The sequence below is a fragment of the Trichoplax adhaerens genome, genomic scaffold (genome assembly GCF_000150275.1).
Source record: "Trichoplax adhaerens TRIADscaffold_6 genomic scaffold, whole genome shotgun sequence".
Classification (NCBI taxonomy): domain Eukaryota; kingdom Metazoa; phylum Placozoa; class Uniplacotomia; order Trichoplacea; family Trichoplacidae; genus Trichoplax; species Trichoplax adhaerens.
Genome location: NW_002060948.1, coordinates 3,981,365 through 3,998,237, shown reverse-complemented (window position 1 = coordinate 3,998,237; position 16,873 = coordinate 3,981,365). Strand labels below are relative to the sequence as shown.

Below are 16,873 nucleotides of genomic sequence, written 5' to 3'. Positions count from 1 at the left end.
TACAGCTACCTTCTGTTCCATACAGTAACGTAACATCGTATACATTTACTATAGATAACGCGCTATGGTTTCCAACTCTATTCTAGCCACTGTATGCGATTTTGAGACTGAATCTTGGATCCTTTCCTTTCTGCCTTGTGGCTATAAATCCTGGAAGATTGTTCTACTGAATGTCTAAATGGTACAGTAGAAGATCATTTTTTCTGCCTAGTGGCTATGACAGAGCTCCCTACTGTTCTATCCAGTCTAGTTCTATCAGATCCATTTGTTCCAGTCAAGTTATAGACAACTCATGATAGTTTAGAGCGTAGCCCTACCTACTGTATGGAATTCTTAGACTGAATCGTAAAACATCTCCTTTCTGCATAGTGGCTACTATACAGCTAGCTCGAGTTCTAACCAGTATATAGTAGTTGCAGCAAATGCATCGGTTCCAGTCAACGTCTAGAGCGCTGGCGATAGTTTAGAGCGCAACCCTACCTACTGTATCGAATTCTTCTACTGAATCGTAGTACATCTCCTGTCTGCATAGTGGCCACTATACAACTACCTACTGTACTATCCTGTATACAGTAGTTGCAGCAACTGCATCGGTTCCAGTCAACGTCTAGAGCGCTGGCGATAGTTTAGAGCGTAACCCTACCTACTGTATCGAATTCTTCTACTGAATCGTAGTACATCTCCTGTCTGCATAGTGGCCACTATACAGCTAGCTCGAGTTCTATCCAGTAGACAGCAGTTGCAGCAAATGCATCGGTTCCAGTCAACGTCTAGAGCACTGGCGATAGTTTAGAGCCCAACCCTACCCACTGCATGGAGTTCTTATACTGAATCGTAGTATATCTCCTGTCTGGATAGTGGCCACTATACAACTACCTACTGTTCTATCCAGTATACAGTAGTTGTAGCAAATGCATTAGTTCCAGTCAACGTCTAGAGCACTGACGATAGTTTAGAGCCCAACCCTACCTACTGTATCGAATTCTTATACTGAATCGTAAAACATCTCCTTTCTGGATAGTGGCTACTATACAGCTAGCTCGAGTTCTAACCAGTACACAGTAGTTACAGCAAATGCATTAGTTCCAGTCAACAACTAGAGCACTGACGATAGTTTAGAGCCCAACCCTACCTACTGTATGGAATTCTTATACTGAATCGCAGCACATCTCCTGTCTGCATAGTGGCCACTATACAGCTAGCTCGAGTTCTATCCAGTAGACAGTAGTTGCAGCAAATGCATCGGTTCCAGTCAACGTCTAGAGCACTGGCGATAGTTTAGAGCCCAACCCTACCTACTGTATCGAATTCTTATACTGAATCGTAAAACATCTCCTTTCTGCATAGTGGCTACTATACAGCTAGCTCGAGTTCTAACCAGTACACAGTAGTTACAGCAAATGCATTAGTTCCATTCAATAACTAGAGCACTGACGATAGTTTAGAGCCCAACCCTACCTACTGTATGGAATTCTTATACTGAATCGCAGTACATCTCCTGTCTGCATAGTGGCCACTATACAGCTAGCTCGAGTTCTAACCAGTACACAGTAGTTACAGCAAATGCATTAGTTCCAGTCAACGTCTAAAGCACTGGCGATAGTTTAGAGCCCAACCCTACCTACTGTATGGAATTTTTATACTGAATCGCAGTACATCTCCTGTCTGCATAGTGGCCATTATACAGCTAGCTCGAGTTCTAACCAGTACACAGTAGTTACAGCAAATGCATTAGTTCCACTCAACGTCTAGAGCACTAACGATGATCTAGAACACAACCCTGGTTGCTGTATGGGATTGTCCTACTGAGTCGGTCTAGATCGATTTTCTGACCTTTGGGGGGGTCCAACGCCCAATCGAGCAACAGCTTGGCTGGAAATGATGAATTGTATGGCGATTGCAGCCATCTCAAGTGGAAATTGAACGTTTATCCTCTTCTTTTGTGGGTCTATTGGCTATTACAAGACGTTGCAAAGTCCAATAGTATTACTGGATTAAGATTGATTATTTTGGACACTGTCATCCATTGCATGTTATGATTGTCACCCGTTGAAAATGGACTCGCAACCTGGAGCTGATGAATTAGTTCGATCAAGTCAAAAAGATGTTTATTACTTAAATTGGCTGAAAGATATTGCATCTGATGTTAGCAGGGGTATCCTTGGTAAGATACTAGTAGTAAAAGTCCTCAGGACTACGATATCATGGACATTGCTCTCTTGATAGTGTGATTGCTCACCTACTACTGTACTGGTTGATCAAAAGGCGAGTTGATGGGTTGACGATACGAGTGGAGCCGTTCGCTTTGCAATCCATCAACTGCAAATTCCACTTGTCAATGACTTTCAAAATCACTCTCCACTTTCTACGCGTAGGACTACTGTAATGAGCTGAAAGAACGACATCAACTCTACAACTATCAATCGGTCATGTTGGGTCATCAAGACGCCAATGTTATCAACTTATTCTGTAGATAAAGAGAGCAATAGAAGGCCGACTTAGTCTTATACCCTAATCCAAGTAGACGTACCCAATAGAATCATATGTAAATGCAAATCCAGGTCAATAGTTCATGCTGGCCAATGTCTCTCTCTACCTGCTCACAAGTTGTCGACATATTTCGTTGGCAAATAGCACCAGTCATGTGCTTCGACTCACCGATACTTTATATCCAACGTACTATCCAGCGTAATCCAACTTGTCAATGTAAAGGATTGGTCTGCATTTCTTGCTGAGTCGACCTAGGAGTATGTGCATCCACACAAAAGTCCTAGCAATGATATTATACATTGTCGACGTACACAGTCCAGAAATAGAGTCGTCTAGTAGCAATATACGTACAGTAATTGTAGTTCGTATATACTGTAGTATCATGGATACCAAAATTCACCGACGCAAATCCTCTTTTCTCGCCGTACTCCGTAGAGAATCAGCAGCAACGGTGCAATTGTCGATGTTGAATGCCATAATTTGCAATGGCGATGACGAGCTATCGTACTAATTTATAGCTCTTGATTAAATGGATTACAATAAGTTTGACCACCATTCGGCAGCAGCGTTATTGATAGTCGATATAAGGTTGATAATATCCCACTGTGTCCATACTTTTACAGTATTACTTATCCAGTTCAATGGGGGCACATGTATCCTTGAAACCCACTGTATTTATTTGCAGTACTATAGCATATCAATGGCTATTACTGTAATCTCTTGTTTATTGCTAAATTCATCGCTTTCATGTTATCAACGTCAGATACAGTTTTAAGATCATGATGTAGGTAATCTATCCCTAGGTTTCTACGCCTATCAATCATGCCATAATAATTCATTTTGCCTACACAAGCTCATTTAGCTCGGCCGGCCAAGTGCAAACTTTCAACCTTACCTTTTCAATCAGCTGCTGATAATTACAAGGAAAACAATATGCACTAATCGAACTGTTTTAGATCAGCAACAAAAATAAAGCATTCATCGGTGATAGACAATGATGAATACGCTTATTTTAATATCTTAGCAATACCTGAACAAAGATAAATGAGACTACAATATTAGTCGAGAGTTTATTACTGAATTGACGGATAAAAATGACGCCACTATTGATAATAATTTACTTCAAAGATAAATATCATAGGTATACTATCTGCTTGATTTCAATCAAAATTTACCAATACTTTGATAGGTTCCAGGCTGTGGATTAAATGGCAAAGGGAATTGCAAATCCTTACCGAACTAGCTTATTTCGGATTATCCACACTATCTGGTATGGTCTAGCGATGTGGATAATAATCTCTAAATATCGCAATTTAGATGTCCTCTTGAGGCAATCATATGAAGCTACTTGTTAATATATCTATACTGAAGTTGTACTATCTTATCCTCACACAAGCACTACTGTAATCAAACTCAATGCAATCTATGAGTAATTTCTTATGAATTAGTTTGTTATATATTGAAAATAAGCTTCCATGGTTATTTAGCTAGTCTATATTCGTAAGATTAAAATGACAATAATTAATTATTATTTTTCATAATGACATTGTACAATTGGTAAGAATCATGATGATATTCTTACTGAATAGAGACCTTTATTCTATTACAATACGCCAGCAGTGATTAAAAAAATAATACTTGAATTTCTAGCTCCTCACTATTAATAACTACTGTATTATCTGTTATGCGTATTTATTGACAGCTTGACAGTAGATGCTTGTAGTGAATCTACTGCATTCAATAGTAAATTATCAACTTTGACCTGATTTATTGTCATATTGCTTAGTCATGGACTCTTGAAATTACCCATAATTTTCAAGAGTCCATGATTTAGTAATGAATTGATGGAAAGACGAGCTGATAAAGGAGTTACTTTATCAAACATCAACTTATCAAGTGCACTATGCTCCTATTTAATAATATCGAAATAGGCTACCAAACCCTTGGTGAAGAGTATTGCTATCTTATCCAGGTGGAAGATACACGAAAATCGATACCATCATTTTCAGTAGGTCTAATAATATTCATAAGCATACTCGTAATGTTGTCGTCATATTCAGTCGACCTAATGATGATTTTTACAAATTTCTATCTACTTCTTCTACTATAGAGGCGTTTATTGATGGTTTTATTAAGTACACTGACTCCATACTTGCTTGAAAAGCTATTAAGTAAATTAGAAAAGGAGATAAGATCTCCAGAATTATTAAGTAAGTATCATAATTTTGCATTGAGACGATAATTTTTATACTAGATGTAAGCAGACTCGTGTATTTGGAAATGTATTGTAATATACTTTCTTCAAAAACTACAATGAATGCTATTATCTTATATAACTTAGGAACCCTTAGCGAAGAAGATCGGAGACGATTGAAATTATTGATTCCTGTCTTAAAAAATTTAATTAGCTGTAAGGAAAATAGTAATAGTAAAAGAGATTTGTTCTATACCTCTAGTACATGCGTGTATATTCCATCTAACTTTCTGTCGCAACTTTAGGATTCTATTTACTTTCAATCCGTGCAGCAAGAATGAAATTGTATTTTTTCTCTATCGACTTTTTATAGTATTTCAACAAATTCATACCATTTCTTTCTATTTCAATGGAGTCTTTTATCATATCGCCAAAAGGTTTACTAGAATCAAACATGTAAGTATCTAATCAAGCTATTTGAATGTATAAACTATTATTACTGTAATTACTATATAACCGTGTACATTAATTTATCCAGACATACTACTGATGCAAAGCTAAAATAAATAAATTAGCATTGCAAGGACTACAGTAGTAATAAACTTGCAATATTAATTTCGGTATTATAAAATATCACCATTGTAACCAACCTATCTTGATATATCAACAATCTATAGATACTAGTACGAGAAACAGAGAAAGATCAATTGGCGTCTATTACATATCGAATATTGGGTTGGTTGTCATTTATTCAGTTGATTATTTCCATCATTCAGTGGTTGCCCCTTTATATTCGTCCATCCACATCACAAAGTAATCATCCATTAATACCAGGTTAATTGTTTATTAATTGCATTAAAATCATGTATATTTCTAAGACACATAATTGAGTATTACAAAATTAGATTGAATAAACAAACCAATACAACTATCAGTGCAATGAATGGAGAGATAATTTAAATTGAAATACCGCTTTCTCTATCTTTACATTATAGTAACCTAATTTGTAGTCATTACTAAAAGCAGGAGTAAATAAATGTAGCGATAGATTCGTAAAAATGAGTGAGATACGTACGCATCAAATAATTGACGAATATTTCATATGTTTATTGAAGGACATCAAGAAACCTCGCAAATGCACCATCAGGTCTCAACGACGGTGAACATTAAATGTTGCCTGTGTTTAGAATCGTGCCAACATCCTACTTGTACACCTTGTGGCCATATCTTTTGCTGGCATTGCATAGCAGGATGGTGTAGAACCAAGGTAAATAAATCCCTTAGCCAGCAGTAATATTATTTCTTGCTCTAGCGTGTATTTACAATATAAATCCCTAATTTTTTTCATATCTCTAAGCCTGAATGTCCACTATGCCGCGAAAGCACTGAAGCTTCAAGATTAATTCACTTACACCACTATAATCCTATTTAATACCATTAATAGCGTAATTAATTGCTATGTAAAATTACGTTTCTACCTTTTAAACTCATTAAACACTTTGAGTACGTATATATATTTTTTAATTATGATGCCGTTTTAATTGACGCGATTTTCAATGATGTTGATTAATTAATTATTGGAACAGTTAAAGAGGTATAAGATAAAAAATAGCAATTTGTTGTAATAACATGCAATCATAGAAAGAAATTGTGAGTATATTATAGAGTGAGCTAATGCTCTTCGTATATGCTCATATTTTACAAATGTGTTGTATTATACTAGACGAAAGCTTCATATCCTTTGCGATATCGTAGCACTATCTAAAGATTGTTTAATAACCCAATTGATAAAATTTCATCAAACAGGTGTAAAACAAGAGTGCGTTTTGATTGCAAATTAGTGCCGAAATTAACAGTGCTTGATGGAATTTCATGCATCAACTCAATAAACTTTTTGACACAATCATTATTATCATAATCTAAAGAAGTGAGTTCAGGACATATAATACAAAGATGAAATTAAGCAACGGCCTCAACAACTTGCTTGACGACGTAGGCAAACATGACGACACCGCAGACGAAAGCAGCATTTGCTATGACTGATGAGTTACTATCATTGGATGATCGAGCGAAATCGACATCATATTCACATTTTAGACCTAAGCGTTTTCTTTTATCCAAAACTTTTTGTATTCTCTACGTCAATAAAATGAGAAAGGGAAAATTTTTCAATTGTCAACTTATATAACACTCTTATGTAAAGAATCTTTTTTCTTGGTAGTGAAATTACCTCGACGATATCTGGGAAGCATTCCCGAAATATTGCATCATTCAAATTGTATTGCAAACTCTCCCAGGCTAATCGACGTTTCTGCAATAATGGGTATTTTAAGATTTTTTACTTTATGAACAGCTTAAACCCAATCACCTATGTCGTCACACAATGCCTTACTGTAAAATCAGCCGTTTCTATGCTACCAAGTGTTGACGTCTTTTCTAACTGTAAATCACGATGACAAGATAAATTGTTAACTATTGCGAGTTTAACAAAGTTATAGCAAAGCACTCGAGACTTACCATAAAACTAAGTAAACCAGTTAGAATGGTTGACACTGACCACGCAGGATTCCAAGTGTCAGGATGAAAGTCGCTTATTGAAAGGCATAATCTATGGATTGATAATTATACGTAGAATGGGAAATGACAGAATTAACGGGCAGTTGCACCAAGATAAAATTATTATACAGTCAAGGTATTGATTTCATAGTTTAGAGCAGTCATTTATGAGCACTGTTAATTGATAATACCCCTAAATAAAAGTTAATACAGGCCAGTATATTCAACTAACCTCGTATTACATTTAAATCGACCATTTGGCGTTATCATATAGATACTAGGTGGTTTAAATGGATAATCACGAGAAAATACCAATTTCCCATGGTAATAACCGTCTATAAAAGATGTAAGGAAAGTTTTATAAATCTTTATAGTGAAAAAAGTATTCTTTCGCTGCTTTTGAATTGCTGTACATCGATAAAAGTATAAAATGGTGCTATCAAAGTTTGAAATAAATAGCTACGACTTACCATTATTACTAGCATGAAGTGTAGTACGATCATAAATTCTCTTAAGACAGTACAATTAGATTCGTACGTAATATAAAACGAACAGACTGAATAATTTTTATATTTCCGAAGAACATAGAAATAAGAACAACAATTTCAGGAAAAATTCAACACTTTTTCGATATCCAATTTTCACAAATATGTAAGTGAGCGTATCACTAATAACTTTAATTTGCCATTACTCACATAAAGGGTAGCATAAGCAAAAGCGCATGCAGGACAACAAATTATACTCGTATTGTATACAATACGAAAAGATAAGTATATTTTTACATTTTCAATGAGAAGTAAGAATATCCAATTTTCACCTATACGCGTATACCGTATATGCACGAGTATCTTACATACAGTACGTAGTTACCTACTACCTGGCACTATTCATCAACTTTCAATTTTAATGTATTTAGCATTCATTTATCTTTAGAAATGTATATATTATACAGTATTAATACATTAAAATGATAGTACTAGCAGAATTTAAATTTATACCAATTATTACGAAAGTTTTTTAATTTACTCGAAGCTGCTGAAGAAAGTATTAACTATGGTTACTTTATCCAGTGATTTTCACAACATATCGTAAATGTATGTATGCATAGCAGCCTTTTCAAACTATCAAAGTTGTAAGGTTGATTGCTAGATAGCATTTCAGTGAGCAATTTCATTTAAATACTACGATGGAAACTAATTAGCTTATTTGAAGTTGAATAATATATGCTTAGTATATATAGTATTTGCTTTTGCATTCATTCTCTACAAGAACAATTAACTATGCCTGTTTTAATAATTAATTCATTAATTGTCGCCACTTTGTCAAATAGATAACAGTAGGCAGCCATATGCAAGTTTATCATGTACGAGTACAGTAGAAAGTAATTACAGATTTTCTTTAGTAAACTAAGTTCCTACTACGTGATCTACCGTATATGAAAGGATGTAAAAACTTATTTATCATGCCGTGCCTAATAATGACAATGTTATGACTTGTTGTTTATGTTGAAAGTCTGTCTCCTTTTTAAGAGTACCACGTTCCATCTCTGGCTACATGAAATTGGTCATTTTGAAGAAGAAGATTGGCTGGTCATATCATCCACTAGCAAACTGGATCTACAGTAGATGGAGATATTACGTAGTCCCTCGGAAGAAAGGATCGGTCCAATAGCAACATCATCTACTAGCTAACTAGATGTTGATGTCAGTAATACAGTAATTTATACAAGCTATAGCAGACTTACTTACTATCAACATGGTTATTTCGAAGAATAATTTGATTCAATAGCAATATCATGTACTGCAGTAGCTTACTGGATCTTAATTGTTAATGAATTATATACAATATTGCTATTGAACCAAATCTTTCCCTAAAAGGTCATGTTGATATCTAATTTAACTTTTATCAATAATTATTGCCATCGAGATAAATCTTTCCCCAAAAATGGTGATGTTGATATCCAATTTAATTTTTATCAACAATTGATATAAATTAAATTAGATATCAACATGGCCATTTTTAGGAAAAGATTTGGCTCAATAGCAATATTATCAACTTGCTCAGTCGATCTCAAAGTCAATTTTCAATACAAACCATATTGATATAGCCTTTCAAGGGGGTATAGTATGTTGTATCGACATTAGTCACAACACCAAGAAGAAACTTGAAATCATATCATTAATTTATTCTACCTTCATACGGAGATCCTTCAGGGCCGATCACGACATAATGCCTGAAGATAGAAAATAAAACGTTAGAATTAATTGTACAAGTATGATTACTAGTTTCGATTCAATCAATCATCAACAGCATCTAATTGTTTTTTTAAACTCTTTTACAGAACATTATCATGATGTGAATAAAACAATTTTTCAATAGTAACGCAGGCACCCAATTGAATTAAAATAAAACTATGTCAAAATGATGCAATCCACTTTCAATTTGAAAATGAAGTACATCGAATTTCTCTTGTATTGATTGGGACAGTAGCTACCCGTTAGGATATAGTGTTGTAGTTGTTGTATTAATTTCATGGTAACAACTGGAATGGGTTTCAAATTATCCTTCCCTAGGCACTAGCAATGCAGTAGGAGAAAGTGGAGAAATGCAAAGAGTTGATATAATTGCAGTCTATACTGCTAAAGAAAATGAGACATGATCCGTCTCGTTCTACATCTCTCTAGCTCGAGCGATGATAATCCGCTGTAGAATTGAGTGGTCTTCGCCACTTACTTCAGTTTACTATGCTACACAAGTTATCTATTTCAACAAGATTGTAATCAAAATTAAACTCTTTAAGGGAATAAAACTTTCACCATCATCTACGATTATGAAGGGAAGAAATAGATCGCATGAAACTCTTAAAGGAAAAATGACTTTCTCTACTATCTAAAATAACGAGTCGATGGTAGAAATAGACATAGATGTTCAACTCAATCGCCGTAGACGATAATGAAGGGATGAAGGAGTAGATCGCATTGAAACTCTTGAAAGGAAACATATGATATTCTCCATCGCCATCTATAATGATGGAATCGATGGTATAAAAACTGTTGAAGGAAATATGATTTTCCCTATCATTCTCTATAATGATGAATCGAGGAAAGGAATCATCCGAAATGGTGAATCGACAGAAAGAATAGATCGACTGGAAACTCTTGAAGGCAATATGACTTTCTCCATCAATTATCGATAATGATGAGTCAATGGAAGGAATAGATCGCATGGAAACTCTTGAAGGCAACATAACTTTGTCCATCACCAGCTACGATGATGAAGGAATGGAAAAGCGACTTTCTCCATTATCATCTATAATGATAAATTGATGGATAGAATAGATCGCACTGAAACTAAACTCTTGAAGGAAATAGGACTTTCTCTAAATCTTCATCTGCAAAAATGTTAGGATGGAAGGAATAGATCGCATGCAAGCCAAACTCTGGAAGGAAACAGGACTTTCTCCATCACCATCATCGACGATGATGAAGGAATAGATTGCGTGGAAATTAGTTTCTTGAAGGAAATGGGGACTTTCTCTAGCAGACAATGATAATAGTGATGAAGGAATAGATTGCACCCATCAAAAAGATAAATGTTACACTAGGACATCAAGAGGGATGAGGATTAGGAAAAAAACATTCATTTTTCTCCTCTATCTACACAGCCAAGAAAGGATCAAGTCGAGCATGTATAGTTATCATTTCTGTACAATCAATCAGGTACATCCAAAACCAATTGCACCCTTTGAGATGATTGTCTTACTAAGCATTTTTCACCTACTCTTCTTAACTAGAGATTCTTGTTTTGCAATGCATTTTTCATCGACTCTTTCCTAGCTTGAAAATTATTATCGTGCTACGCAGTTTCTGTTCTATTCTTCCCTACTTCAAATGATTCCTTAATTTTAAAGTTCTTGTTCTACTCTTCCCTACTAGACATGGTTCTCTTGCTATGCAGTTCCTGTTCTACTCTTCCCTACTAGACATGCTTCTCTTGCTATGCAGTTCCTGTTCTACTCTTCCCTACTTGACATGATTCTCTTGCATTACAGTTCTTGTTCTACTCTTGCCTACTTGACATGGTTCTCTTGCTATACAGTTCTTGTTCTCCACTTGCCTACTTTAAATGATTCTCTTAGTATGTAGTTCCTGATCTACTCTTGCCTACTTTGAATGATTCTCTTGCTATGCAGTTCTTGTTCTACTCTTGCCTACTTGATATGGTTCTCTTGCTGCAGCTTCTGTTCTACTCTTCCCTACTTGATTCTCTTGCTATACACTTCCTGTTCTCCTCTTGCCTACTTCAAATGATTCTCTTAAAATACTATACAGTTCTTGTCGACTCTTTCTGACTTGAGATTATTGTCTTACTAGTTGTCATCCAGTCTGTAACAAGTCTATCCATGTTTCTCTTAGAAATTATCTTTCCTTCAATAGCAACAATCGTTACCGAAATAAAAATCAAGTTTTCCTGGTAGCAATTTCGATCCATGTCGTCCAATTGATTTCTTTCTTATACATCATTTCCATCTCGACCACTATCCTAAACTAAGTTGGACAGGGCCGATACAAGGCACGATATTGACAGAGAAATGACGGGGAAAAATCCCATCTCCTTATGGACTAACCGCTTAAAATAAATAAGAGATGATCGACGTCCCTTCCATCGTCATCAATCTCTAGCCAACATGACATGGATAGAAGAGGGGAGGGGGTTAGCTAGTGATGATGACATATTGACTAATTTTACGCTTACATTATCATGCTATTGCAAGGGCCATTTTTTTCTCCATTCCTAGTGAATGGAAAAGGTAGAGAACGAGGTTAGGATTGAGTTTCAACATGGCCATGGATTGATATTGTCGTCCAAGTCGATGAAGAGAATGCAGGTGCTAATATTTGACCGCACTAAAATCTTTTCTTTTCCCGGCTGGTAAAAAAGATTCAAACTCGTATCTCCTATAAAAATAAAATGTTTCTTTATGATCGTTTTAGGCTTAGTCCGAGTAGAAATAGGTCATTTCTAGTCACTGAGCACTTTTCTCTCCCGGCTAGTAAAAAAGATTCAAATTCCCCTCAAAATAAAATGTTTCTTCATGTTCTTCATGATCGTTTAGTTACCAAGTAATATCTACTCCCAGCTGGTAAAAAGATTCCTATTGGATAAAAATCAAATGTTTCTTTATGATCCTCATCATCGCTTTAGTCACCGAGTAATTTCTTCTCCAGGCTGGTAAAAAGATTCAAATTGGAGAAAAATCAAATGTTTCTCCATGTTCTTCACGATCGTTTTAGGCTACATTCAAGTGGAAATAGACCACTTCTAACCAAGTAAAAAAGATTCAAATTAGAGAAAACTGAAATATTTCTTCATGTTCTTGATGACCCTTTAGGCTAAGATGGACCATTTCTAGCCAAGTTAAAAGATTCAAATTAAAGAAAAATGATATGTTTCTTCATGACCCTTTTAGGCTTAGTTCAAGTGGAAATGGACCATCATTTCTAGCCAAGTTAAAAGATTCAAATTGAAGAAAAATGATATGCTTCTTCATGACCCTTTCAGGCTTCGTTCAAGTGGAATAGGACCGTTTCTAACCATTTTTTCTCCCAACCGGTAAACGATTCCAATTGGATAAAAATAAAATGTTTCTTTGTGATCCTCATGATCGCTTTAGTCACCGAATAATTTCTTTTCCCGGCTGGTAAAATGATTCAAATTGGAGAAAAATGAAATGTTTCTTCATCTTCTTCACGATCGTTTTAGGCTAACCTTCCATAGTCATCAGCGACAACTTGGATTAGAAAGTCGATTCGATCTATTCCCTATTTTCAATACTTGATCAAAAATTTCACTATTTCTCCACTGAATATTTATTCAACAACTGTCCAATGCGTTGAAAATGTCCATCTACAACCAATATTTTACAACGCTATAATCGAAATAGGGTCCAAATTTCATTCCTGCCTACATGAATCAAACGTCAATCCATTCCATAGTTGTTAGGGACGTCCAACAACGATTGGATCTATTCCCTATTTTCAACAGTCGATCACATCCATTACTTCTCTCATTGAACTTCATTAAACAACACTCGAATGCGTTGAAAACGTTTATCCACAGTAGAAATTTTGCAATGTTACGAGGGAAATAAAGTGCAAATTGCATTGCTGCTTCCATGAATCCAATGGAGATCTTTTCCGTAGTCAGCAGGGATGGTATATAGCATCAATGAGAAGAAAGTCGATTGAATCTATTCCCTACTTTAAACACTGGATCAGATCGATTATTTCCCTATACTATATGCTAAATTATATCATTATTGTCCAATGGGTTGATAACGTCCATGTCCAGCAGAAAATTTTCAACGCCATGATGGAAATAAAGTGAAAATTTCGTTCCTGCTTCCATGAATCCAATAGAGATCTTTTTCCCCAGTCAGCAGGGATGGCACAACATAAATTAGAAAATCGATTCCTTACTCTAAATTCAAATACTCAATCACATCGATTCTTTCCCTAATTTAAATTACACTATCTCATGAGTTAATAACGTTTATGTATAGTGCACAGTAGAGGAAAAATTTTCAACGCCATGATGGAGATAAAGTGAAAATTTCACTTCTGCTTCCATGAATCCAATGGAGATCCTTTCCGCAGTTAGCAGCGATGATACAACATCAATTAAAAAGTCCATTGCATCTACAGTATTCCATATATTGAAAACACTCTATCAGCATTATAGAATGATTTCTCGGTTGAAATAACTGTTGAAGGCGTTGAAAACGTCCATCCATAGCAAAAATTTTCAATGCTATGATGAAAGTAAAAAGTTTCCATTTTATTCCTGCCGACAGGAATCCAATGGAGATCCTTTCTACAGTCAGTAGGGATGGTACAACATCAATTAGAAAGTGGATTCAATCTATTCCCTTCTTGAAATACTCAATCAGATCAATTATTTCTCTATTTTGCACGACACTGTCTCATGAGTTAATAACGTCCATGTGCAGTACAGGAGAAATTTTCAACGCCATGATGGAGATGAAAATTTCATTTCTGCTTTCATGAATCCAATGGAGATTATCCTTTGCACTGTCAGCAGCGATGGTGCAACATCAATTACAAAGTCGATTGGATCTACAGTATTCCCTATTCTAAACACTCCATCAGAATTCTAGAATTATTGGCCTATTTAAACAACTGTCTAACACGTTGAAAACGTCCACTTACGTCAGTAATTTTTCAAAACCATGATCGAAATCAATTTCATTCCTGCCGACCTTATCCAATGTCTCTAGATTGACAGTCATTAGGAATGGTACAGCCTAAATTACAAAGTTGATTGGATCTATTCCCTACTTTAAACACCCCGATCCTATTGACCATTTCCCTATTTTTCAATTACTGTCGAAATGAGATGCAAAAGGGCAATTTCTTTTAACACCATCATTGACACAAATTTTTCATTTCTACCAGCATGAATCCAATGGGAAAATCCTTTGCACAGTCTGGTGTCAGGGACGGTAGACGTGCAATATGGATTAGAAGAAAATTGATGGAATCCATTTCTTATTTTCAACAGTCGATCAACTGAATTTCCGTGTTTTCCAATGGCTGTGTAAAGTGTTGAAAATGGCACTTGATTTTCAACACCATCCTTGAAATAATTCAGTCTAAATTGCGTGGTGCCTGTAGGAAGGAAATGATGGCCAACAGCCACAGCAAAGCAATATGGAGTGGCGCAAACGAGAGGCGATCCATTAGTCCCATTTTAAAGCGTTAACAACTGTCTCAATGTGTTGAAAATGAGCGTTGAACAACAAGAAAATGCTTTCAACATGCTCTAACTAGCACCAAGGACTGTGTCAAAGTTATAGCATATGGGATAGGGATGATGACTGTAGTCCAACACAAGGCTAGAGTAATTTTATTTTCTATTTTTTTTTTAATCATGTTGGAGAAAAAAACGATCTAAAGGGAAATCAATGTCTGCCGACCTAACATCACATCGACATCTCCAGCAGGAAAGGAGGAGTCTCAGTCAACCTTGCTCTTGTCCGCTACGACAAGAGACTCTTTCTCTCTGATCGGCCTCCTTTTACTACCCTATTTCCCTCCTGTTTTAAAAAAAAAACCAGAAATAAACGACTTACCATTCTAAAATATTCGACGACAACGGCGTGGCTTCGATATAGGGCACAGGATCTTTCTTCAATCGAAGATAATCTTGGCGTAGCCTATGCGTCGCAGTCGTAGGTAATCGGCTACGAGGACTCATGTTAAGACGGTTATGGCCGTGGCAAGCGATCAACGAGCAAAAGCAGCGGAGTAATAATTTCTATCGACTAGAAAGTATTTCTCTTTTCTTCTCCAGCCTCTTTTGAAAAGCTAATACAGTTTTATTTCAATAAATCCACGCTGATTGACAGATTTGTCAGTCCGTCGAGTATTCTCGGCGTTGCTAAACTGATGACGAGATGGTCACCAGGTCCCTATTCTATCTGCTGACTGGGTTATTTCTCTTAACACTATTATTTATATCGATCTTCTAGAATCGACAATGGATTTTATTTGTCTTGAGCTTCTTCCTTTATCGACAACAACTTGATCTTGTCAACAAGAACTTGAATAGCTTTTACTGTCTTCGAAATGCCTACAGATGTGGATTATTGCCTCGTCCTTGCCTTTGATCCATGCAATCGCATGACTTTTTTAGGCCATCCAGGCTATGGCGGCCGACTTAGCGCGACATGGTGCCATTTCTAAATTTGCCCCACTACCAACTGCCGCTTTATTGGTGCTTGTACTCTAGACAAGGACCAAAATGATTCTACAAATAGAACAGACCTACTCAGTAGTACGTCGCTCATTGCATCAAAATAGCCATAAACGGGATAGAATAGGGCCAACATGAAGGAAATAACTTGAAACTACAGTCCAATCAATTCATAAGGATGATCGAATTCGCCCGCCATGTCGTCTAGTTCTACTTTCTCTTGAGCTACAGTCACACTCCATTTTTTTACTCATCAACTCTGCTGTGTAGCTTGGTGATGGACGCTTCCTTACTTGCCAATAGCATCATATCGAGTAGACCAAGCTATGCTGCGGAAGAAATCCTCTTACATGGGTAGCATAGGGACAACATGAAGGAAAAGATTTGAAACTACAATTTACCATGATGATATAAGGGTATTTCCTCGCCATGTCGTCTAGCGATGCCTTCTCGTGAGCTACAGTCTTGCTACCCTTTTCTAGTCATCAGCTCGCAGTCTACGGTAAGCTTGATGATAGACGATTCGATACTTGTCAATAGCATCGAGTAGATCAAGCTATGCTGCAGAAGAAAACCTCTTACATGGGTAGAATAGGGAAAACATGAAGAAAATGACTTGAAACTACAATTTACCATGATGATATAGGGGTATTTCCTCGCCATATCGTCTAGCGATGCCTTCTCGTGAGCTACAGTCTTGCTACCCTTTTCTAGTCATCAGCCCGCAGTCTCGGTAAGCTTGGTGATAGACGATTTGATACTTATTAATAGCATCGAGTAGACCAAGCTATGCTGCAGAAGAGAAGCACTTACATAGGTAGAGTAGGGCCAACATGAAAGAAACCACAATTAATTAGG

At 36.2% G+C, this 16,873-nt stretch overlaps 2 protein-coding genes across 2 annotated transcripts; one reads left to right on the top strand and one right to left on the bottom strand.

Moving 5' to 3' along the window:
* Positions 1-2,055: 2,055 nt before the first annotated feature.
* On the top strand, positions 2,056-6,116 carry TRIADDRAFT_57553 (uncharacterized protein; the record flags this gene model as incomplete). The annotated part of the gene is made up of 9 exons (XM_002113745.1): positions 2,056-2,164; positions 3,680-3,760; positions 4,422-4,498; positions 4,601-4,700; positions 4,832-4,900; positions 5,058-5,140; positions 5,362-5,518; positions 5,800-5,951; positions 6,042-6,116. The coding sequence occupies 9 exons, from the start codon at positions 2,056-2,058 to the stop codon at positions 6,114-6,116; spliced, it is 903 nt and encodes a 300-aa protein (XP_002113781.1).
* Positions 6,117-6,797: 681 nt separating this feature from the next.
* Positions 6,798-15,517, bottom strand: TRIADDRAFT_27042 (uncharacterized protein; the record flags this gene model as incomplete). The annotated part of the gene is made up of 6 exons (XM_002113375.1): positions 6,798-6,995; positions 7,077-7,124; positions 7,202-7,292; positions 7,473-7,575; positions 9,433-9,473; positions 15,393-15,517. 6 exons carry the CDS (start codon positions 15,515-15,517, stop codon positions 6,798-6,800), a joined length of 606 nt encoding a protein of 201 aa, XP_002113411.1.
* Between the last annotated feature and the right edge of the window lie 1,356 nt (positions 15,518-16,873).